The 23,051-nt window shown below is 40.1% G+C and overlaps 2 protein-coding genes across 9 annotated transcripts in view; one reads left to right on the top strand and one right to left on the bottom strand.

The window, feature by feature from the left end:
* Window positions 1-1,146, bottom strand: part of CCDC122 (coiled-coil domain containing 122) — a 35,509-nt gene extending 34,363 nt beyond the window's left edge. For 4 of the 5 annotated variants that reach the window (XM_074329320.1, XM_074329318.1, XM_074329323.1 and 1 more), the window contains exon 1: window positions 752-1,146. The gene's annotated coding sequence lies outside the window, so the exon portion shown is untranslated. The remainder of the gene's footprint in view (window positions 1-751) is intronic. The other variant, XM_074329321.1, reaches the window with a different exon arrangement.
* Window positions 1,147-1,379: 233 nt separating this feature from the next.
* Window positions 1,380-15,995, top strand: LACC1 (laccase domain containing 1). 4 transcript variants are annotated; one of them, XM_074329316.1, is made up of 7 exons: window positions 1,380-1,515; window positions 2,578-3,195; window positions 4,289-4,467; window positions 5,224-5,389; window positions 9,557-9,782; window positions 10,893-11,053; window positions 13,042-15,995. In XM_074329316.1, exons 2-6 carry the CDS (start codon window positions 2,634-2,636, stop codon window positions 11,050-11,052), a joined length of 1,293 nt encoding a protein of 430 aa, XP_074185417.1. In that variant the 5' UTR covers window positions 1,380-1,515; window positions 2,578-2,633; the 3' UTR covers window position 11,053; window positions 13,042-15,995. The 4 variants fall into 4 exon arrangements, with proteins under 4 accessions (XP_074185417.1, XP_074185418.1, XP_019605369.1 ...); XM_074329317.1 differs by lacking the exon at window positions 1,380-1,515 and adding an exon at window positions 1,738-1,993 and having other exon boundaries at window positions 3,007-3,195; XM_019749810.2 differs by lacking the exon at window positions 1,380-1,515 and adding an exon at window positions 1,753-1,879.
* Window positions 15,996-23,051: the final 7,056 nt, after the last annotated feature.

Raw genomic sequence — 23,051 nt, 5'->3', positions numbered from 1 at the left:
CAACAGTTAAATCAGTATTATATAAAGAGGAGGGTGTACTAAATAGAAGTAATAGCATAAGTAAAGGATGAAATCATGTGGCCCGCCCAAGGTTTAGGAATAGGCCAGTTGTTTTTCCAAATCTCATTATGCATTTGAATCATCAGTAGAGATTAAAACAAAACAAAACAGTAAAACAAAACATGCCCAGACTTGACTCCCAGGGACTCGGTTGCAAAGGTCTATCTGGAGTCCCTTGAGGTGAGAGTGGAAGGAGATGAGTGTCAGAAGCAGATGGGGGGACAGAAATGGCATGCAAATCAAACAGAAGGACAAACTCTTCCCGGACAGCTTTCCTACTGCGAAGTATTTCTTTTTAAATGTACTGCCACTACCTGGAATGTGAAATAAAATGAATTCCCACCATTGTCTGTGACAACTGGGATCAATGTTTGACACGGGCTTTGTAACTAAAAGACCCATTTTGCGTAAGGTAGTATGTATTTAACATAAAACAAGCTCGGGGCAGAGAGTGCACCTTCCGATCAGGCGTACCATCCACCACTCGGGGCTCTTAACAAATGTCCGGCAGAAATAACGAAAACACAAATTTTGACAAAAACGCCTGCCGGGATACGTGAACTGCAGGTCCCCACTCTGGGTTGGCGACCCCCGCTCTGGTCAGAGAGCAGCACTGCCCGCCTCCGAGTGCTGCTCTAAACCCCCAGAGCCAGAGTCTTCCCTCCAGGTAGAGGTTCTGGTCACCACTTACCATCTAAGCGACCGCGTGACAAGAGGGACGGCTCCCTCCATCAGGCCGTTCCTGCCAATATCCTTTCTCCCGCCCTTGGAAGGTGGGCTCTATCCTCCCTTTACCATGGCACCCAAATCGCATCTGCTCAGCTTTTTGAAAAACAAATGATTGTTATAGTCTCTGAGGGCTGATGAAGAATTTATCACGATTCGAATGGTTAGCGCCTTCTACTAGCGGCACATGTTTCTGAAAGGACGCGTAGGACACGTGTTTGTCAACCCAGGTGAAGGCGCCGTAGCGGGGCTGCTCCAGTCAACAATGGCGGGGTCGCTAAGGACACTTGTTTCCAACCAACGTGTTTCTGGAAACAAGCACAGAAGTTAAAAAAAGGAGGAGCCCTATTACTCGGAGAGGACGAACCGCCGAGCGCTGACGGACCGAGGGACGTTCTCAGGCCTGGGCCCTGGGGAGGGCACCGTGTCCGCCGTCACTGCGACAGCGACCCGCCCCAGCGGCTCCGGACGGACGAGCGGCCTCGGGAAGAACCTCCCTGCGCCGGCGGGAGGGAGTGTGCGACGTGCTCCCGGGGCCGCCCGCTGACCGCCCGGCTGCGGCCCGCGGGCCCTCCGCGCTCTGGTTCCGGTTTCTGTTCCCCCGGCGGGGAGCGGGCTCGACCGGCCGCCCGACCCGGAACTGCCGGGATCCCCCGCGCGGGCGCGGCCGGCCTCAGCCTGCGGGGCGCGAGCCGGTGGACGCCCGGCGGGGCTCCGGTCCGCGCCGAGGTGCGTGAGGCGGCTGAGGGGGGACGGGCGTCGCCGCCGCCGACAGAGCTTCCGACCCCAGAGGACACGCTCCCGGTGGCGGGGCCTCGGGCGGGGACGCGCTGGGGGCGGCAGATCGCACCGCGCGCCGCACGCGAGCGCCGGAAGCCGGGGCGCGGCCCGCGAGCGGCGTCCGCGCGGCGGAAAGTCCCGAGGGGCGGGGCCGAGGCGGGGACGCGTCCCGGCGGGTGGAGACGCGCCCCGCCCAGCGCAGCGCTGGAGCCGCAGGTGACCTGGTCGCGCTCTGTGGAGTTTCACCGTCGCCCTTACTTCTCTTGACGTTTTTCAAAACTGGCGAGATGAACTGGAGCGGGTGGCCTGCACGGTAGGGAGTGGAGGTTTGGCGTGGCCGCAGGGGAAACCGTGCGGGGACGGGGGTCACGCAAACGGGCCCCCCGAGGAGGACCGGCCGCCTGGGCTCGGAGGACTGGGGCTGGAGGTGAGACTCGCGGCAGCACTGAGTCGGAAAGCAGGGAGGACGCGCGTCTGATCCAAGTGGCAGGCAGTTCTGCGGCCATTGCCATTCCTGGAGTGGTGTGTAAATCCTGGAAGGAAATAGGTCATCTCAGCTTGTATCCCTTAAAAACGCGATTGGAAAGTACAGCTCCACTTAAAATATTGAACTTAAGGCCCCGGTATTTTGTGTCAAAGGATGTGACCTAACATGCCAGTCATGTCAGAATTATTGATACCATGTAATTAAAAAATAGGACTCGGTCTAAATCCACAAATAATTAATTCCCTACTTAAAATTTGCTATATGAAAAACAAAACAGGAACTGTTGTGTGTTTTTTTTTGGAAAGATGTACATATACTTTGAATTAAGAGGTGGCTTTACTTGAATTGTCATGATTCTCATGACAAATAGTGGACTAGCTTTTCTGGGAGGGCTCTAGAGTTACAATTTTGGTTACACTTTTAGATCAATGCAATTCTCTTTGCTTTCCTAGCCACACATTTCTGTTGTAACTATAAGAAGATTGATATAATTTTGTATTATTTATGCTGATTTTTCTTTACAGGTGATTTTGGGGGGCACAGAAGACTTCTTTGAAGAACTTTGTACAGTTATTGAAAGATGGCAGAAGCAGTATTGATTGATCTCTTTAGTTTGAAATTGAATACTCAGAAAAACTATCATCAGACATTACTAAAGACATTGACTGCTATTCGCTGCCACCATGCTGCCAAGGCCAAGTTTCTTTGCATAATGTGTTGCAGTAACATCAGCTGTCCAAGGGACAGTGATCATGATAATTATGAATTAGAAACAAGCAATGGATTGTCAACTCTCTTGAGAGAATTTGAGACAGTTAGCAATCCCAGCATGGCTGCCTCTTTGTATACCATTAAACAAAAAATTGATGAAAAAAATCTGAGCAGCATTAAAGTAATTGTACCCACGCACCGGAAGACATTAATGAAAGCTTTTATTGATCAACTCTTCACAGATGTTTACAATTTTGAGTTTGAAGATTTACAGCTGACTTTGAGAGGAGGTCTGTTGAAACAGTCCCCTGAAATTAACATAATCACAGCTCAAGAACTAGAAGCAATCCAGAATGAAATAGAAACGTATTTGAGAAGTCTGCCAGCACTGAATGGAGAATTAACCATTATCACATCTCTTTTGATCCCAGGTATGTTAAACACTGTTGATTTCACCAGGCACATGAAAAACCAGTCTTTCTTTTGAAGTTGTTCACCTCTTTTTTGCCCTCTTTTGTAGACTATACTCATGCAGGGTGGCCTGCGGGGTCTCAGTTCCCGCTCCCCACATAAGAATGCAGGATATGGTGAGGCCAAACAGGAACACCCACGGAGCCATAGATAAGGGAGTCATACCACTATGGTCTCACTGGCTGCTGGGTTGGAGACTCAGGAAGCAGGAGCCACACTATCCGCACCCTGCCGTCCATTTCTCTCTGCCAGCCAACCTTACTTGCTAGCTGCAATCTGCCGCACCAATTGCAATCCGCTCTTGCCAGCTCAGCCACCATCTTCTTGCTAGCCCCCATTTTCCTGCTAGCGTAGCCACGGCAGTTATATTAGTGGCCAGTTGCTCACTGGTTACAGCTGGCGGCCAACTAGCCACAGCTGATGGCCATCCAGTCACAGTTGATGGCCGTTTAGTACCCGAGTGAGCAAGCACCTTTCCACGTGAGGGCGAGAGCCTGGAAACCACTCCTGGCTCTGTCCCCACAGCTATTGTGGGCTTATGTGCTCAGTAGCATAAGTTGCAACATGGGAGTGTCACAGGTGGTTTTGTAGTGTTAAGGATGTCAAGGGATATCAAGCGATACTACCTTCAAAGCCACCTGTCTTATATAAGGCCCGGTCTTATATTGTATTATGTAAGACCAGGTCGTGTATTATAGTAAAATAAAGCCGGGTCTTATATTAATGTTTGCTCCAAAAGACCCATTAGAGCTGATTGTCCGGCTAGGTCTTATTTTCAGGGAAACATGGTATATGCTATTGAGTATAACAAAGACAAATAGGACAGAAGATACTCTCTGAAGAGCAATAACCCCAAAGGAAAGGTAAAACAAACACAAAGCAGTGTGTAAAAAGAACACATGGAGGGTCAACATGCTGTGGAAAGTAGATGCCAGATAAACAAATGCAGGTTGAGATGATCAGGGAAAGTCTAACCAAGAGATAGAGTTTATAATGCTCTTTACAGTATTTTGTATTAACATATTTTTAATCTTCATGACTTATCTTCAACAGATATTTTCATACATGGATTTACTACAAGAACAGGTGGGATATCTTACATACCAACTCTCAGCTCATTCAATCTCTTCAGTAGTTCCAAACGGAGAGATCCCAAGATAGTTGTTCAAGAAAATCTGCGTAGGTTGGGGAGTGCCGCAGGATTTAATGCAAAGAAATTTTACCGAATAAAGGTAAAATTATGTTGCATATTTTGAAAGCTCTCAAGTTTGTTCTTGACTCTACTAATGACTAATGAGCATTAATCAACCTATTTAACTTTTGCATCTGGTGTTTTATCTAGAACTTTAGGACAATGTTTGGGGTTGTTTTTCTTATATCTATAGACCACAGCCTGAAAATCAATTCTATAATGTATATATTTCACCTGGAGCTCCTCATGTCTAAAAGTATAGCTAATTCTCACAGAGTATAGTACCACTGCCCTTTTTAACGTAGAAGGAAGGTTCCTAAATGGTGGAAGAGAAAAGCCATTGTTTTCTAAATCAACACCAGGAACTTAGGGTACAATTGATGAGATAATGCCTTGTTTCTTACAGAATTATAGCTTTACTTGAGTCTAGGACAAGTATAAATATCATTGACTTGGTAATTTCTTTGGTGATTTCTTGGTAAATGAGTTAGTTCTTTGTGGAAAGTATTGCACGTAGGGATCCATTTCAAGTGGGAGGTGTTCATTATGGACAGTATGGAATTTTTCAATGTTAAAGTCTGCTTTCCTTTCAATAAAATATGCAGAAATTATAATACCAAAAGTTAAATGATAAGTAAATTTGTTATTTTATCATATGTAGAGGTGATATATTTAATGAATGCTAGTAATCTTAAACTGGTTATATGATTTTGTACAAAATAAGCACTTTCAGAAAAACTTATTGTATGAGAAGTTCTACTTTCAAAACATTTTTATTGCACATCTCTGGTATTAGACTGATCATGCCAGTGACGTTTGGGTTATGGGAAGGAAGGAGCCTGAATCTTACGATGGAATCACCACAAATCAGAGAGGAGTCACAGTAGCGGCTCTTGGTGCTGACTGTATACCTATAGTTTTTGCAGATCCTGTCAAAAAAGCATGTGGTGTTGCTCACTCTGGTAAGTAAACTTAATGAAGCATGTAGGATTTTACCAATTTTGTATTACAGGAAAAATGATCATTTCTTTCTGGAGAGCATGACAGACAAACAGTTCATTGCTTTACAGGGTGATCAGTGTAAAGATGGGGGTAGGTTCAGCATAACCCTATTATAAAAGCAGAGAAAAGGAATACCTAAGTCAAATTGTATGACTCAGAGTGGAATTCCCAGAAATACATAGATGGGCTGATTCCTGAGGAATGTATAGGGTTTGGCTAGGTGCCAGCGTTTTTCAGAAGGGATACAGTTAACATTTTGGGCAAGATAATCTTGCATTGCAGACTGTTTGGTTTTCGAAATCCCCAATTATTGTAATTAAAAAAAAAAAAAAAAAAGCCTTCATGCTTTTCAAAACACTCCCCAGGGAGTGGTACTGCCTCTGGATGAGAAGCCTTAAAATCTAGGCATTGGGGAACAGGAAGGCTAGGCATACCGCAAAAACGTGTTCACGAAGATGGCAGCAGCGTGGATAAAGGCACGGAGATAAGGACAAGTAAGAAATGTTTGGAAAACTGCATTTGGTGTAATGTGCTGTAGTGTAGTGGCTTTAACTATTCTCTAAAGATGAGAACAAAATGTAAAAGTCTTTAGATGATGTATTAAGGTTATGGAGTTTTGTGTCCTGGAGGTTTTTTAAAATACCATTTAGATTATCCAGTGGTTGTGATTCTATGTAAAATGAGGGATAATCTTTTGGATTTCCTTCTGCTTGTAAATCTATGACTACTTTGGTTTTTAGGCCATAGATAAATAAGAAAATGGCATATTTTTCTTTTGACTTAGCTAAAGTGATGGAATCAGATGACTAGAAATCAGGATTGCTAATTGACATTGTCAAAAGTTATTTAAAATTTGAATCTTAGTTCTCGGATATACAAAGGGAATATTATTTGTTACTTCTTAGGTTTAAAAACATTAAGTTTTAAAATACCAAAGATAAAGCTGTCAAAATGAAACTATTGAAAAAGAACAAAGTTAGTGGTCTCACACTTCCTGACTTCAAAAAATAATCCATAGCTACAGTGATCAAAACAGTATGCTACTGGCATAAAGACAGACATATAGACCAATAGAATAGAATAGAGACCCCAGAAATAAACCCTTGCGTATATGGTCAAATGATTTTCAACCAGGTACCTAGACTATACAGTGGGAAAAGCACAATCTCTTTAACAAATGGTGCTGGGAAAACTGGATATTCACATGCAAAAAAATAGATGGTGGACCCTTATCTTACATCATATATAAAAATTAACTCAAAATGGATCAAAGAATTACATGTAAGCTAAAATTATAAAACTCGTAGAAGAAAACAAGTGTAAATCCTGTGATCTTGGATTAGGCAGTGGTTTCTTGGATATGACAACACAAGCACAAGCAACAAAATTAAAAACATAAATTAGATTTCATCAAAATATAAAACTTCTCTGTGTCAAAGGACACAATCAACAAAGTAAAAAGGCAGCTCATGGAATGGGAGAGAATATTTGCAATTCATATACCTGACAAAGCGTTAATACCCAGAATATATGTGGAACTCCTACAACTCAACAACAACAAAAAAACAAATAACCTAATTAAAATATGGACAAAGAACTTGAATAGACATTTCTTCAAAGATAATATACAAATGACCAACAAGCATGTGAAAAGATGCTGTAATGATGAGCGGGGAAAAGGAGGGCTCACTAGAGGGGGGAGTAATTAATCAATTTATTTAGTAATAGCTAATCAATTTATTTTGTAACGTAATAATAAAAGACAAAGGCAATTAATAGAATATGTTAATGTCAGAAAGTAAAGGTGATTAAGACTAAACTATATATATTGATAACAATGTCATGGCAAAGGAGTATATATACACATAAGTTTAAGAGATCCCAACATATGTTTATTATTGATCAAAAATCACTTGGCTAATTAAATACACAGATAACATCACTAAGGATTATCCAAAAGCAGTGATAAGCTTTACATGAGAGTAACTATTATAGTAGATGCCAAAAGCTCACCAAACCGAGGGAAAACAGCCCTGAAAAAGTCATAAATCAAAATGTTGCCAGGTCTGCAGCTGAGAGACTCAGGCATCTCCCACACCGCTGTTTGCTAGTTCCCAAGAATGTTGTTGTTACTGTTGCTGCTAGAAGTCAAGACATCTATTGATGTAAGCTACAAGCTGCATATAAGTTTTTAAGATGCTAATAAATTCTCAAGAATGTTGCTGCTGTTGCCGTTGCTGTTGCAGTTATTGTTGGAAGGTAGGGCATATTTTGAAGTTGCAAGCTGTTCTCAAGAAGGCTGACCATGGGGAACAACACTGGAGAGATTGGGAACCAGCCAGACCTCACGAGGTTCGCGGCTGGAAGTCAGGACATCCCCTGATGCTGTAAGCTGCATTTTGTTGGAAGTCTTCAAAATGTTAGAATGATGAAGAATCACCAATGACAAATGACCAAATGATGAAATTACACTGCCAACTGAGGTCTGTCATATATTTTCTCAGATGTCTTGTTCCTGGCTCCCCCTCTGGGCATCGCCAGTTCCAGGAGGGTCCGGCAGTCAATGATAAAAATATTGCTTATCCGGCTGAAGGGCTAGTTCATCCAGACAAGCAACATCTACTGTTCCTGCTTGGAGCCAGAGGCCCAAGGTCTTCCAAAGCCTGGCAACGTGTCTGTCACATCCTCCTGATATAACTTTGCTACTTCCTCACTTCATCTGTTGATGTGGGCAAAACTGACAGAAAGCAACATCTTGTATCTCCCCTACTCGGGAGAATGAGTCCAAAGGGGGAATTTACTCAACCCCTAATCACAGCAGAGACAGAAAAGCAACCTCATGTAACACAAAAGCACTGCCTGCTGGGGATAATGAGACCAAAGGGAGAATTTACTCAATCCCTAATCACAGCACAGAATTCTTTTAACCCTAAACTAACCATCACCTCACATGCAGTAACAGATAAAAGCTAGTAGACAAAAGCTCACACCAACCAATGAAGGCAAATTTTCTTTGCCTTCAGATGCGCCATGTAACTAGGAAAAGGCAAATCTTTGAAACCACAGTGAGATGTCACCCATTAAGATGGCTAATATATAAAAACACACAAACAAAACAAAGTAACAAGTTTTGGTGAGGATATGAAAAAATTGAAACCCTGATTCACTATTGGTGGGAAAGTCAAATGGTGCAGCTGCTATGGAAAATGATATGGTGTTTCCTTAACAATTTTAATGTAGAATTACCATACTGTCCAGCAATTCCACTTCTGAGTATGTATCTGAATATATATCCAAAAGAACTGAAAGCAGGATCTCAATCAGATATTTGCAAACCCATGCTAATAGCAGCATTGTTCACAATAGCCAAGAGATTGAAGCAACTCAGGTGTCCATTGATGGATTAATGGATAAGCAATGTGGTGTATACATACAATGGAATATTATTGAGACTTTAAAAAGAAGGGAATCCTGACACATGTTACAACATGAATGAACCTTGAGGACTAAGTGAAAAAAGTTAATCACAAAAAGACAAATGCTGTATGATTCCACTTATATGAGGTATCTGGAGTAATCAAATTCATAGAAACAAAGTACAATGGTTTGGGGGAAGGTGGAAAGGGTGATTTATTGCTTAATAACTTGTATAGAGTTTTAACTTTGCAAGATGAAAAATTTGTGGACATTGCCTGCACAACGTAAATATATTTAACACTAATGAAGTGTACACTTTAAAATGGTTAAAATGGCAAATGTTATGGTTTTCTTCCAGTTTTTTTAAAATGTGGGGAAAAAAGTAAGGCAGGAAGAGAGAGACAGAGAAAATTAAGAAGGTATAATCCCAGTGGAAACTAAAAGGACAGAACATTTTATAAAAGAAATGGAAGGGACCCCACCCCCATTAAATGTCTCTTCTGTGTCACGTGCTACATATGGTATACCTCCTTTAAAAACCAGTACTTTAATTAGTTAATTGATTATTTAGCTTAAGTTTGTGATTCCCGTACTATTTCTGGACTTCGAGAAATATGTCAACTGACTCTGCTCATTTTTAACTTAGATATAAATTAAGGTGAAATTTTGTCATGTTTTAACTTTCTTTCTCTCTTTTTCTCATTTACCAGGTTGGAGAGGTACTTTGTTAGGTGTTGCTATGGCTACAGTGAATGCTATGAGAGCAGAATACTCCTGTCGTTTGGAAGATATTATTGTGGTGCTGGGACCGTCAGTAGGCCCTTGCTGCTTCACGCTTCCAAGGGAATCAGCAAAGGCATTTCATAATCTTGATCCTGAATGTGTACGGCTGTTTGACTCCCCAAATCCCTATGTTGACATTCGTAAGGCCACCAGGTATGTTTGATTTCATTCCGGAACTGCAAGTTTGCTTATTGCTTCTAAAATGAAAATTAGGGAACCATTAGTAAATCCAAGAAAAATTCAGGTGGCAGATATTTAAATTGCTGACATATACATGTACGCAAAAACTCATTTTAAATATGAAATCTATTCTCACCTAAGTTTTCATAACAGAAATTTTCCTGGATGGTATCTCTTCTTGATTTAAAAGTGAAGGAAGAAACAGTTGGCATATAGTTTTAAGAGAGCTACTTAAACTTCATGTAGAAAAGTTGACGTGTACTTCATTCATAGCCATTCCCCAGCTAAATCTTCCTAAACACGATAAACTGTCAGGAAGCTGATATTTTAAAATTATTTGTATTCTCCAATTAACTAGAGGAATATATTTCTTACCTAAAATATTAGATGATATAAACACAGTCACATTCAAAATTTTTATGGTCCCTTGCATTTTGAATCTATGAAGTTTTGCTATTAATAGCTGCTAAAATTTGTCCTTTCTGTAATACAAAGGAAAATCGATGTCTGATTTGAATAGTGTTTCTATTCCAATCAGTAAAACCTTGCCCAGATTCTGCCTTGTTTAGCACATAAGTAGAAAGGATTGAAATGGATCTTTAAATATTACTTGTGAAATAAGTATCACTAATTTATAGTCATATTTCATATCATAAAGTCTTTATGGACAAACAAATTTTGTGTGAAAAATTTGGTAATAGAAGGAAAGGAGATGGGAAGACCAAATGACTAAAAAGCATGCCTTGTCTGAATCAAATGAATCTTGTTTACAAATACCCTGGTAACTTTAAAGTTTCTTCTCAAATAAGAACTTGGTTTTGATAACAGAATTCTGTACCCAGATTATGTTTGCAGGACAATATGGAAAGTTGTATACTTCATATATGAATTTAGGTGCTAAATGGTGATAAAATCTACCATTTTCTGATTAGTCCACGTTCTGTAACTGAATAATAATTTGTATTCTTCCAAGCATATATTTCCCACAATTCTTTTCCACCAATATCCATACATTTTTTTCATGTTGCATTGACCATTGGTAAAATAAACTCTTGCTATCTTTTGAAAAATCTTTATCCTAAGAATTCTTCTAGAACGGGGAGGAATTTTACCACAGAATATTGAGGACCAGAACCAAGATCTCAACCTCTGTACATCCTGCCATCCTGACAAGTTCTTCTCCCATGTCCGAGATGGCCTTAATTTTGGTACACAGATTGGCTTCATATCAATTAGAGAATGAGGTACAGTAAGTTCTACTTCCCCTCCCCCAACCCCTCTCCCTCTCGCCCATCCCCTTCTTCCTCTTTCCACCTTCCCCTCCCCTCATTTTTAAAGATAATTATATTTACTCCTTTATTCCTATAGGAAGAATTAAATGTCCACTTTTTAGTGAAACAATAGTGGTAGAAAATTCATTTTCAGTGACATACTCTAACAAAGAACAGCCATTCCTTTTCCTAGTTAATGAATAATCAGGCATGCATATGTTAAAGGTATAAAAAAATAATTTATTCTTTAATAATCTATGTACTTTACTATCATAACATCCTTTTTTTTTTTTTTTTTTTTTTTTTTTTTTAAAGATTTTATTGGGGAAGGGAACAGGACTTTATTGGGGAACAGTGTGTACTTTCAGGACTTTTTTCCAAGTCAAGTTGTTGTCCTTTCAATCTCAGTTGTGGAGGGTGCTGTTCAGCTTCAAGTTGTTGTTCTTTCAGTCTTAGTTGTGGAGGGCGCAGCTCAGCTCCAGGTCCAGTTGCCGTTGCCAGTTGCAGGGGGCACAGCCCACCATCCCTTGCGGGAGTCGAACCGGCAACCTTGTGGTTGAGAGCCCGCGCTCCAACCAACAACTGAGCCATCCGGGAGGCAGCTCAGCTCAAGGTGCCGCGTTCAATCCTAGTTGCAGGAGGCAGAGCCCACCAACCTTGTGGTTGAGAGCCCACTGGCCCATGTGGGAATCGAACCAGCAGCCTTCGGAGTTAGGAGCACGGAGCTCCAACCTCCTGAGCCACCGGGCCGGCCCCCATAACATCCTTTTTTAAAAAATTAAATTTATTGGGGTAACATTAGTTAATAACATTACGTAAGTTTCAGGTGTACAACTTTATAATACACCATCTGTATATTGCATTGTGTGCTTACCACCCAAAATCTAGTTTTCTTCTGTCACCATATATTTGTCCCTCTTCATTTTCCCATTACTCCCCTTCCACTCTGGTAACCACCATACTGTTGTCTGTGTCTATGAGTTTGCTTGTTTGTTTGTTGCTTTTTGTTTCATAACCCATATATGAATGAAATTATAAGGTTCTTATCCTTTTCTGTCTGACTCATTTCACTTATCATGATATTCTCAAGATCCATCCATGTTGTCCCAAATGGCAGTATTTCATCTTTTCTTACAGCTGAGTAATATTCTATTGCTTATATGTACCACATCCTCTTTATCCAAACATTGATCAAAGGACACTTAGGTTGTTTCCATGTCTTGGCAATTGTGAATAATGCTGTAATGAATATAGGGGTACATATATCTTTCCATATAAGTGTTTTCAAGTTTTTCTGGTAAGTATCCAGAAGAGGGATGGCTAGGTCATAACATCCTTATACCTTTCTTTAAATTTTTTTTTTTTTTTTTTTTGAGAAGAGATTTTTACATAATGATTCTAAATTCTAGTATACTAAGAAATCCTCACACAAACTGGCTTGGTTGTCAACTAGATTTCCATTGGCCAGTTTTTTTAAAGAGCCAAATAGTAAATATTTTAGGCTTTGTGAGACATACAGTCTATGTCTCAACTACTCAACTTTGCAGAGCAAAAGCACACAGGAATGATACAGAAACAAATGAGTTTGGCTGTGTTTCAATAAAACTTTATTTATAAAACAAGTGAAGGGGCAGGTTTGGCCTACAGGCTATAGTTTGCTGACACCTGATCTTCAGTCATAGAGCAAGACTGAGTGTAATTTAATAAAATTACCATTTATTAGAAAAAGGTTTTTTAGAGTTATCTATAACTATTTCATTACAGTGATTTAGCACTGACCCTTTAGCATATATCTAATTTTCCTTAAGGTTACTTTTAATTGAATTAATAGTACTCTTAGTCTTCAAAATGTCTTGAACCCTTTAACACACAAAAGACTTTAATAGACTACGTGATCCTCACCTTGATATTCTAATAGCACTAGTAAGGATCTCATATTTGATTTGTATTTATTTTTACAGATACTTGTCTGGATTTTTATGTGACTGTATCCTGCCTCCTTCCAAACTGACTTCAAGAGAGAAATTTAGCAGTTTGGTTTACTTAATACCAAAGGATTACAATGGATCATTTATCTTTAGGGTAAATTTTCACTATTATCTAAAGCCAAATGATTTTCATTTGATTCTGACAATAACTGGCAAAAACGTCGGTATGATGTGGCTTATACATTTTATACAGATAAGGATTCCTCTTAAAGTTTGTTCTCTGTATTTGTTGCATGAATCAGGAAAAGGTCTGTTAAGTATTTATTGGGAATCTTCTATTTATCAGTCATGGTGTGAAGCACAGGGGAAATAAAAATGGTAAGACTTTTCCCTTTGAGTCTAATGCAGTGGAGGGGATAAAGGCTTCTAGCACTTAAATTTAATTTTAATAGCAGTAGAAGAGTACAGAAGAAGGAAGGATTTATTCTATCTGGAAGGCAGGATAGAGGAGATATTACAGAAAAAATTACATCACAAGGGCATGAAAGATGTACAGGCTTCGGACAAATGAAGAACAACATAACAGGTTGAGGGAAGATCACGAATGAGGGCATAACACGAAAGTGTGCTACACGTTTTAGAGAAAGAAGGGTGTAGACAGGACTTTACTGGAAAAACGGGTTGGAAACATTATTTAGGGTCTCAAATGCCATGTCAGAGTTTGGAGTTTATTTTCCAGGCAAAGGGTAGGCATAACAAGTAGGGGAGTGTTTTTATTTCCTTGGCATCATATTTAACAGGATGGATTTAAAATGAGAGAGACCAAAGCAGAGAGACTAGTTCAGAGGCAATCAAAATGCTGTAAAAAAGAAATAGTGAAGCCAGAGTGAAGGCAGTGGCTCTCCATTACAATGGAGAGGACAGTTGATGGATCAGGAAGACATTTCAGGGATGGAATCAGTGGATCCTGTTAGTAGATACGGAGATGAGTGGAGACATCATTGAGGACGCCAAGATTTCTGCTTGGCTGACTACCCTGCGTGGCAACAAAAGGAGGGAGGAGGTTCAAACAAGGGGGAACACAGAGACCAGAAGACACGCAGGTGGAAATATTTGGTCAACAATCAGAAACACAGACCTGAGGCCGGCCCAGTGGCTCAGGCAGTTGGAGCTCCGTGCTCCTAACTCCGAAGGCTGCCGGTTCGATTCCCACATGGGCCAGTGGGCTCCCAACCACAAGGTTGCCGGTTCAACTCCTCGAGTCCCGCAAGGGATGGTGGGCTCTGCCCCCTGCAACTAAGATTGAACACGGCACCTTGAGCTGAGCTGCCTCCCGGATGGCTCAGTTGGTTGGAGCGCGTCCTCTCAACCACAAGGTTGCTGGTTCGACTCCCACAGGGGATGGTGGGCTGTGCCCCCTGCAACTAGAAAACAGCAACTGGACCTGTACCTTCCACAACTAAGACTGAAAGGACAACAACTTGTCTTGGGAAAAAAAAAAAGTCCTGGAAGTACACACTGTTCCCCAATAAAGTCCTGTTAAAAAAAAAAAAAGAAAGAAACAGAGACCTGGAACCTAGGAGGAAGCCAGGAAAAAGACACAGATTTAGAAGCTGGCTATGCAGAGGTGATGCTTTAGTCTATTGGAGTAGGCTGGATCATCTAAGCAGAATTGCTGGGAGAGAAAAAAGTCCAAGGATGAAACCTCATACAACACCTGCATTTGAAGAACAAGTAGCTGAACCAGTAAAAAAAATAATAATCATAGACGTATGAAAAAAATAGAATATAGTCATTCTGAAGAAAGAAGAGGTACTCAAAAGAAATCTTCAGAGGTGAAATGAGGACTGAGAAGAATCCAATGGATTAACCATATTGAAGCCCTTCTCCAGGAAGTGGTGGGGAGTCAGATTTCAGTGTTTTGAGGAAGGGGATGCATAGGTGTCTTTTGCAGTATTTACTAGAAAAAATAAAGTGCTGGGGGCTGTATCTTGAGGGAAGGCATATTTTTTGTGGGGTATGCGTAGTTTTAAGTATATTTGGAGGCTGAAGCCAGGAGTTAAGCTGTTTTTCATTTGGGAAACAATGGTATGTGGTATATATGTTAATGTGTTACTGGGAAACAATGGTATATGGTATATATGTTAACATGAATTGTCACATCACATCTTAAGATTTCTTATACATATTTTTCTTACATGAATACACAGTAGAATAATAGAAAATTACATTTGTTGGATATTTACAAGGTACTTTCACAGACATTACCTCATTTTACGTTTACAGCTACTCTGAAATACATAGTTTGGCTGTTACCCTTGTCATACAGATGAGAAAATTGAGCCTCGCTGAGGTCGAGGTTGAAGTCACATAATTTGTGATAAAGTAGATTTGAACCTACATCTTGTGATTGCAGATCTCACTGCAGATTTTACAGTTAATCAAAGATATCTGAATTAAACTTTTATTTTCAACTTTTTTAGTTTTTTTTCAGTCTTTTGTTAATATCATTTATTCATTCAGTTAAAATTTTGTTGAAGTATTAGGTCAAATTAAAAAACTAGAGTCCTAGCCCTCAAGATGTTTAATATCCAGTGAAAGGTTGACAGTCAATAAGCCAACAATTTCAATACTAGATATGTGTTGTAAGGTTGACACAACCTGATGACCTTATTTGATTTAATTCTATGCAACTCATAGCTCAGGTGAAATTTAAACAAAACACCTCATATCTTCCAATTCAGGGAATGCATTAAACACAAAACATAGGGCAGCAGTTGCAAACTCATGAAACCATTCTTTTCATTTAATGGTCGCAATAAAGATTAAGGAATAATTCCACACACTGAGAAAGGTTGATAACTTTCCAGTCCTTCACGGTGCATAATTTTGTTTGAAGTTTACAAATTTATAGAATACTAGGCAGCCATGTTTCACTTTATGTATGAAAATGTTAAAAAATCAAATAAAAATTATGTTTGATTGTCTATGATTTTGGATTTTCTGTGCAGAAGCATATAGTGAAAAATTGTCTCCTTCGGTTTTATTGAGTGAAAAATACTGATTCAGTAACTCAGAAACAAAATGACTAGGTTGTTAAATAGTCATATGCTATTGCCCCTGTAAGTTTCTGTTACCCTTAAACATCTGCATATAGGTTTCTGGGACTTTTAGGCTGCAACCACAATGATTTTTAATAAGTTTTGTTTTCAATCTAAGCACTGCCACTTAACTGCACATAGGAAATGTCAGCTGTCATTTTATTAAGCAGAAAAATTAAGTTTGTAAATCAAATAAGAGTTCATGATATGATTCTTTTGGAGGTATTAATTACCAAACTACAATTTATTTAATTGTAATTTTAATTTGTGAAGAACAGCATAGTGACTAAATATAAATAAGCTATACGAAAACATGATCTTTCCAGTAGGAGGCAGTATTTCTACAAGAAGCTCTGCTCTTTTTCTTGAAATAAAGTTGAACCAGTCTTTATCTCTGTATTTACTAATACAGGAAAAAAAAAAAAAGGGCACTTAAAGTTAATCAATGTGCTGCTTTTACTTCAGATGTAGCATACTGTGTTTCCCCGAAAATAAGACCTAGCCGGACCATCAGCTGTAATGCATCTTTTGGAACAAAAATTAGTAAAAGACACGGTCTTATATAAAACCCGGTATTATGTCATGTTATGTTGTGTTGTGTTGTGCTGTATTATGTTAAAGACCCGGCCTTATTTTAGTATAAGACAATTTTTTTTGCTCCAAAAGACACATTAGAGCTGATTGTCCAGCTAGGTCTTATTTTCGGGGAAACGGTATTGTAGTTCAAGTAGATGAAAACATTTAGGAACACTCACCCCCCTGGATCTCCCTTCTACAGAATCTCCAATAACTGCTTTGCTATAAGTAGATTTTTGGAGGGAAATTCAGAGAAACTTATTCTGTGTCACATGACAAAACAATAATACCCATAGACTCAGAAGCTAGATGATAAAATGGCAGTGATATCTGAATTACATTGTTTTATATCTCAAAGTGGGATTTGGCATTTGTTCTCAGCTGGTTGTCCAAAAGTTATACTTACAATGTATCTATCCTCCTTTTTGTGTGAACTCTTATTAGAGAATGCCACCGATCTGTGGAAGTCCAGCACTTTCAAAAAGCACTGCTCAATTATCTGTGTGTGTGTGTGTGTGTGTGTGTGTGTGTGTGTGTGTACACGTGTGCACACGCTAAATGGTAAACAAGAAGTGTGGATTTGCTATGTATGATATATAGCCTCTTTGCCCCAGCTAATGTAAATCCATACAAAACGTATTAGAGGCCGTGGAATCACAGATTTGTGTGCATAAAATTTTGGCTATTGTGCCAGTAAAGATTGGTCAGTGTGGTTCGCATGCTCACTGTGTGTGTTAGGGGGCCTCTGGTCTAGATCATGTGCATCCCCACTGTAGGCAGTGCTTTTAGACTTGTGATTTCAAGGAGGCGGCAGCTGACGTAAGTCACAGCATTGGTCCTTGTTAAGTCACGGCTTAATGAAGGAAAGGAAATCTGCCTGTACGTATTCCTGACCAACACATTTAGTTTGGAATCATGAGAATCACATGTCAGTGAAGTGGAGACAAACTTTTCATAGTCTCCTTTACCATAATTTCTTTGTAGATAAAGAAATGCTTACATCACATTTACTGAGTCTTTGTGCTAAGTGCCTGAGGTAAGCTGTGTCCTTTCTGAATCTCAAGCAGGCTTTTTTGTTTTATTTAATTCTCAGAAGGCTGGGGTGTCCAGTTACTCTATTTTACTAAACAATTAAAATTTCCAGCAGACTCGATAGCTCAAAATATCACATTCCTTTCTAACAACAAAAGAAGAGCAGTCTCATTTCATGAGAGCATTTGTAGAAAATAGGTTTATTCATGGTGACAGTTGAGTTTTGAGTTTTTAATATCCTCTCGTTTTCTGAATTCCTGGTTTTGTGTCACACATTGCTTCAGTTTATGTCTTAATAGTGCTTTCCTATTCTTTTACGTTCCTTAAGCACGTGTTTTAGAGTTGTTATCTTCTTATCTGACGCCATCATCCTTGTTTTCATAACTTATATTTCATATTCGTAAGGTAACAATTCTTTTTAATTTTCTAATTTAAAATATATATTCAGACTTGGCTATAGAGTTCCTTGTTGGATATGTGGGCCCCTAAAATACAACATCCTCCAAACTTCACTCCATTTTCTCTCCAAAACCTGTTCCCCTCTGGTGTTGTGTCTCAGAGAATGAAATGATTCATGCAGTCGCCCGTCTAGAAAGCCTGGGAGGTTCCTGAATGCCTCCCTTTCCGTCACCCCTTCCCTTCTCACACTACAAGTTTGTAAATCTACCATCTGTTCTGGGCTCTCGCACCTTCCAGACATTGGATCTTCATCTCTCACCTGCCTCACTAGAGTAGCTGCCTAACTAGTCCTTCCTCATTGAATCTTTTCTTGCACTGCCATTAGTGATTGCTCTGAAATGCAAATCTAGTCTTGTTACGTCCCTCAAAATTATTTTACGGCTTTTCCACTGTCTCCAAGATGAAGACCCACTCACAAAAGTTTGTAAGTGCTGTCATGGTCTCGCCCCTGCTCACCTCTTCTATTTCCCCCACTCCCTACTCTATACCATATATGCCAGCCACTCTGTCCATTGCTCATTTCCTACAATATGCCACTAAGCTAGGTCACACCATGGAGGTTGGCTTGCATTCAAAGACTGGCTAGAACTGAGATTGGGTTCATGGTTCCTTTCACTTACACTTTCTACTAAACTAGCAAACAGGCAGTACCAAGGACGTATACAACCTACACATCCCAGAGAGTGGATCAGCACTCGCGTGTCCTAGTTCCTCATGGAGATGTGGCCGAAGCCCCGCTGTCAATGTAGTACATCACAGTGAGTAGTATGCACGGCCACATACAGTCTCAGTGGCTTTTAGGCAGGCTGCAGAGCCCTGTTAGTGTTCAAAGGTCCACTTTCTACCATATAAGGAAAGTCGTGCTGTATCAAAACACATGAACTTTTTTTCTGTGTCATTGGGTCCACAGTGGGTCTTCCCATGGCCTTCCACAGCCATGTTTTCTCCCGCCCCCAGTTTCGTACCCCATCCTGGCTCTGCGTGCATAGGAATTGTCAGTCTCGCTTCTCTTGAATAACGCACAGCCATCCTTTTAAGACCTGGATCAGGGTCACCTCTTCCAGAACATTTTCCCAGCATCCTGTGCATTTTTTATAGTCCTTAGTGTGCTGATTTTTAAATGTCGGTCTGTTGGCCTGTCTACTACTAAACATGAGCTACTTCCGAGTAAGGACCATGTCTTACTCATCTTCATATTTTTCGTCTCTGGCAAAGATGTTAACACATTGTAATCATATCTATAGAAGGGAAAAAGGGAGGGAGGGGGAGGAAGGAATCCTCTAATGATCCAATACTGTGTGTATGGGGGTGTCAGTTTTTACCAGGTGCTTTTAAAGCTCCAATATTTACTTGAGTTTATTTAAATAATAATGATACATTCAAGACATTCTAAGGAAAGAACATTTGTAACAGAGATATATTTTTAAGATGCCCAGCCATGTTATTTTACCCATCATTAAACTTTCCTGTTTCCAACTTGTGATAAATCTTAGAATATTACCAAGTTCAATATGATCTAAATTTAAAGCTTCTCAGCTCAGACCAAACAGGCATTGAAGTATAAGGGCTCGTTCTCTATTTCCCCTGCCTTGCTCCTCTTTCCCACCTGCTGTTGCCAGAGTTTTGGTGGTAAGGAAGGAGACAGGTTACATTAGTGGGAGATTTCTTCAGTTCACCCCCTGCACATACACACATCAGACAGAGTGCCCTCCAGCTGAGTGTTTGACTCCGCATTGATGGTGTGCTCTACACAGCTGCGCTGTTCCCTGGGCAAAGTGTTATAAAGGCAGTTCTAGTCTAGCTACGGTCCGTTAGCCCACGGGAAACTTGGCAGTTTTGCCCATCCAAATTCTGACTGTGCAGACTACTCCCAATGTAGCCCTCTCTCTGTTCTTCCAGGCAGCCCCACCCACTCGCCAGCGCCTTTCCTTTAGACGTTAGCAGGGGAGGGTCAGGAGCAGGTCACAGTATTTGCAATCCCCAAACTTGGGAACCACAGGTCAAGTCCACTAAAACTTCTTGGATGATCTGTTTTAGTTCTATTGAAAAATGCTTAAAGAAGACAATTTAGGTGACACAAACTTGCATACTTCATGAAGCAGTCTCCATTCAAAGAATTGCAAAATGGGCTGGAAGGCAGGAAGCTTTTACAGGATAAAGAATAAAGAACAAGGAAGAGAAACATAGAAAATATCTGATTGGCTGGGTTACACAGTCAACCTTGTTTGGGGTGAGAAGGAACAAGGACCCAAGCATAGAGTCCATCCTTGGCTTGGCGGTTGGGGAATAACTGCTTTTCTGGCCAGGCAGAGCATTTAAAGGAACAAGAAAGTTTGGTTTGCTGGCATTGTACTCTGGGCAGTGGTCGCTCCATCTTGGGCCTAAGAATTTATTTCAGCAGCTCCCCTAGCACCTGGCTTTGCTAAGGGAGGTGGGGGTTCTTTTGAGGAGGGAAGGAAAATGCACAAGACTCTGACAATGCTTGCTGTTTTTTTTTTAATTTATTTATTTTAATTTATTGGGGTGACAATTGTTAGTAAAATTACATAGATTTCAAGTGTACAATTCTGTAATACATCATCTATAAATCCCATTGTGTGTTCACCACCCAGAGTCAGTTCTCCTTCCATCACCATATATTTGATCCCATTTATCCTCATCTCCTACCCCCCACCCCCCTTACCCTCTGGTAACCACTAAACTATTGACAATGCTCTTTAATTCTCACCAACTTGCCCCATAAAACCTTAATCTCTGCAAGTAGATGATAGTTTCAGGGTACCAGGAGTTGTTTGGGGGTCCACTTAGCAAATTCTGCTTTTTGTGCCTAGAATATGGGGCCACTGTTCTCAACTTTAGCCATTCAACAAAGACTTCACAACAGGAAAAACAAAAAACAAACAAACAAAAAACTCGTGTTATTTTCTGTTATAACTGGGAAATCACATCTCATTTTCCAACCTACTCTAGAAGAAATGAAAGAGACGTGTGTAAAGGGACTCTGTGTTTTATCTTTTCTTCACCCTGCTTCTATTCAGATAATTTTACTTACGTAGATTTTGATTTATAACCTTCCAAAGATCACATCTATTTAAATACACAAAGAAAATTTGCCCCTGATAATACTTAATGATTAGTGCAGATCTTACTCACTTGAGGATCTAAGTAGGAATCTCCTTCACTGTCACTCTTCATCTCCCCTCCAAAAGCTGTGGGCTTGGTGGAAGATATAGTTGCAGCAGTATATGCCCCAGAATTCATTTGCTAGAATTCTTATTATATCCTTTACTTTTCATGTTGCAAGTTTTGAGCTTCTCACGCCTGCTTTTCTCTCAGTGCTTGGCCTTGAAACTGGATATTGTTCAAACTGCTGGTGAAGGAAATAAGTCACATGAGAGGGGGAAAAGTTCCTTCTTCTCTAGTTGCAAAACAAAGGAAACAAAACCAATTCTGGGCTATAAAACTCTACTTGCAAAGGTCATTTCTAGCAGAGAACCCTTACAAAGGCACCAAACTTCAGCAATTGTTCCTATGCTCTGTGACAATGACCTTCAAAACATCTGCAGTTCTAACTGGTTGTCTTACTGAATAATTTGTTGAGATACTCGAGATTTGCTGTCATAGTAGCAGTTTTGAATTACCACTTTAAAACTCTGACTGAAAACTGAACAAACTAACAAGACAGCAGAAGGGAAAAAACACAGGTAGCATGCATCATCAACAAAAGTAGGTGACATGAAATCCTTCAAAATCCCAGCGCGTGCGTGGATGTGGCCAGGTCACCAGAGCAGCGGGATCTAAGCAAGATAAGCAGCTGTGCTGTAAGAGTCGGTTACAAAAAGGGGTTACAAAATGATCCCTGAATTTCTAGAAAAGAATGATAATGAGAAAAATCAAAATCCACAACTGAGGCGGTGTTGCAAGGGACATTTACTGTTGCTTACATTTTCTATCAAGGGTATTAAACACCAATAATTCTAAATAGAAAAATCACATGAATATCTCCATAGATATCTAAAAGGCTTGACAGCTTTCAATGCATATTCTTGACAAAAGAAAGGTGGGGTGGGGGAGTGGTGGAAGGAGAGAGAAAGAGAGGAAGGAAGAAAGAAAAAAGGAAACTTCCATCAGCGTCAATGGCTACTTCCTTAACATGATTTAATCCTAGGGAGGCAATTGGCGGGTGTTGCTCCCCGGTGTGCTGGACTAGGGGGCCCTCAGAATGACCTTTACATGATCCTTTCACCAACATTGAGTCTGAGTCTAATCAGGCTCTAGAGCTAATGTGTAAGAGAGACGGAGGAAGGAGGATTCAGGTCACGATACCACAAATTCACAGTAGTGAAGAAACGGATCCACTTTTCCCAACTGGTGAAGAATGTCAATCTAGATTGAAGGAGACTTACGACACATTACAATTCCATGTAATGAGTGGACCTAGCTTGTATTACAATGACAAGAAAACAACTATAAAAACATGTTTTTGAGACACTTGGGGAAATTTGAATATGGACTAGGTATTACATGATACCAAGGAATTATTGTTAATTTTCGTAGCTGTTTAATGACAATGCACTTATGGGAAAAATATCCATATCGATCTGTATTGAACTGCATAGGGTGTTAAAAAGTTGATGTGTTACCTGTGAGTTGCTAGCAAATACGATAATATAGTAATAATAATAATAATAATGACAGATGATACAAATGTGACAACATCTTGATACGTATTGTTGAATCTGAGTGATGGTTATCTGGGGGTTCATTGTACTATTTACTTTTCTGTGTGTTTGAAATTTAGTCATAATTCAAAAAAAAATTTAAACTTATTGCCCTGCTAGTAATATTTAAAGTAACGTTTCTGTTTTTGAAAAG

The sequence above is a fragment of the Rhinolophus sinicus genome, linkage group LG04 (genome assembly GCF_036562045.2).
Source record: "Rhinolophus sinicus isolate RSC01 linkage group LG04, ASM3656204v1, whole genome shotgun sequence".
Classification (NCBI taxonomy): Eukaryota; Metazoa; Chordata; class Mammalia; order Chiroptera; family Rhinolophidae; genus Rhinolophus; species Rhinolophus sinicus.
This window is presented reverse-complemented; position numbering and strand designations above follow the sequence as displayed.

Bases quoted from the DNA above. Each gene is read 5' to 3' on its own strand.
- LACC1 (XM_074329316.1), top strand. From the start codon at position 2,634: ATGGCAGAAGCAGTATTGATTGATCTCTTTAGTTTGAAATTGAATACT. The intron at 3,196-4,288 runs GTATGTTAAACA...TATCTTCAACAG, and splicing joins CACATCTCTTTTGATCCCAG to ATATTTTCATACATGGATTT. The intron at 9,783-10,892 runs GTATGTTTGATT...CTTTATCCTAAG, and splicing joins GACATTCGTAAGGCCACCAG to AATTCTTCTAGAACGGGGAG.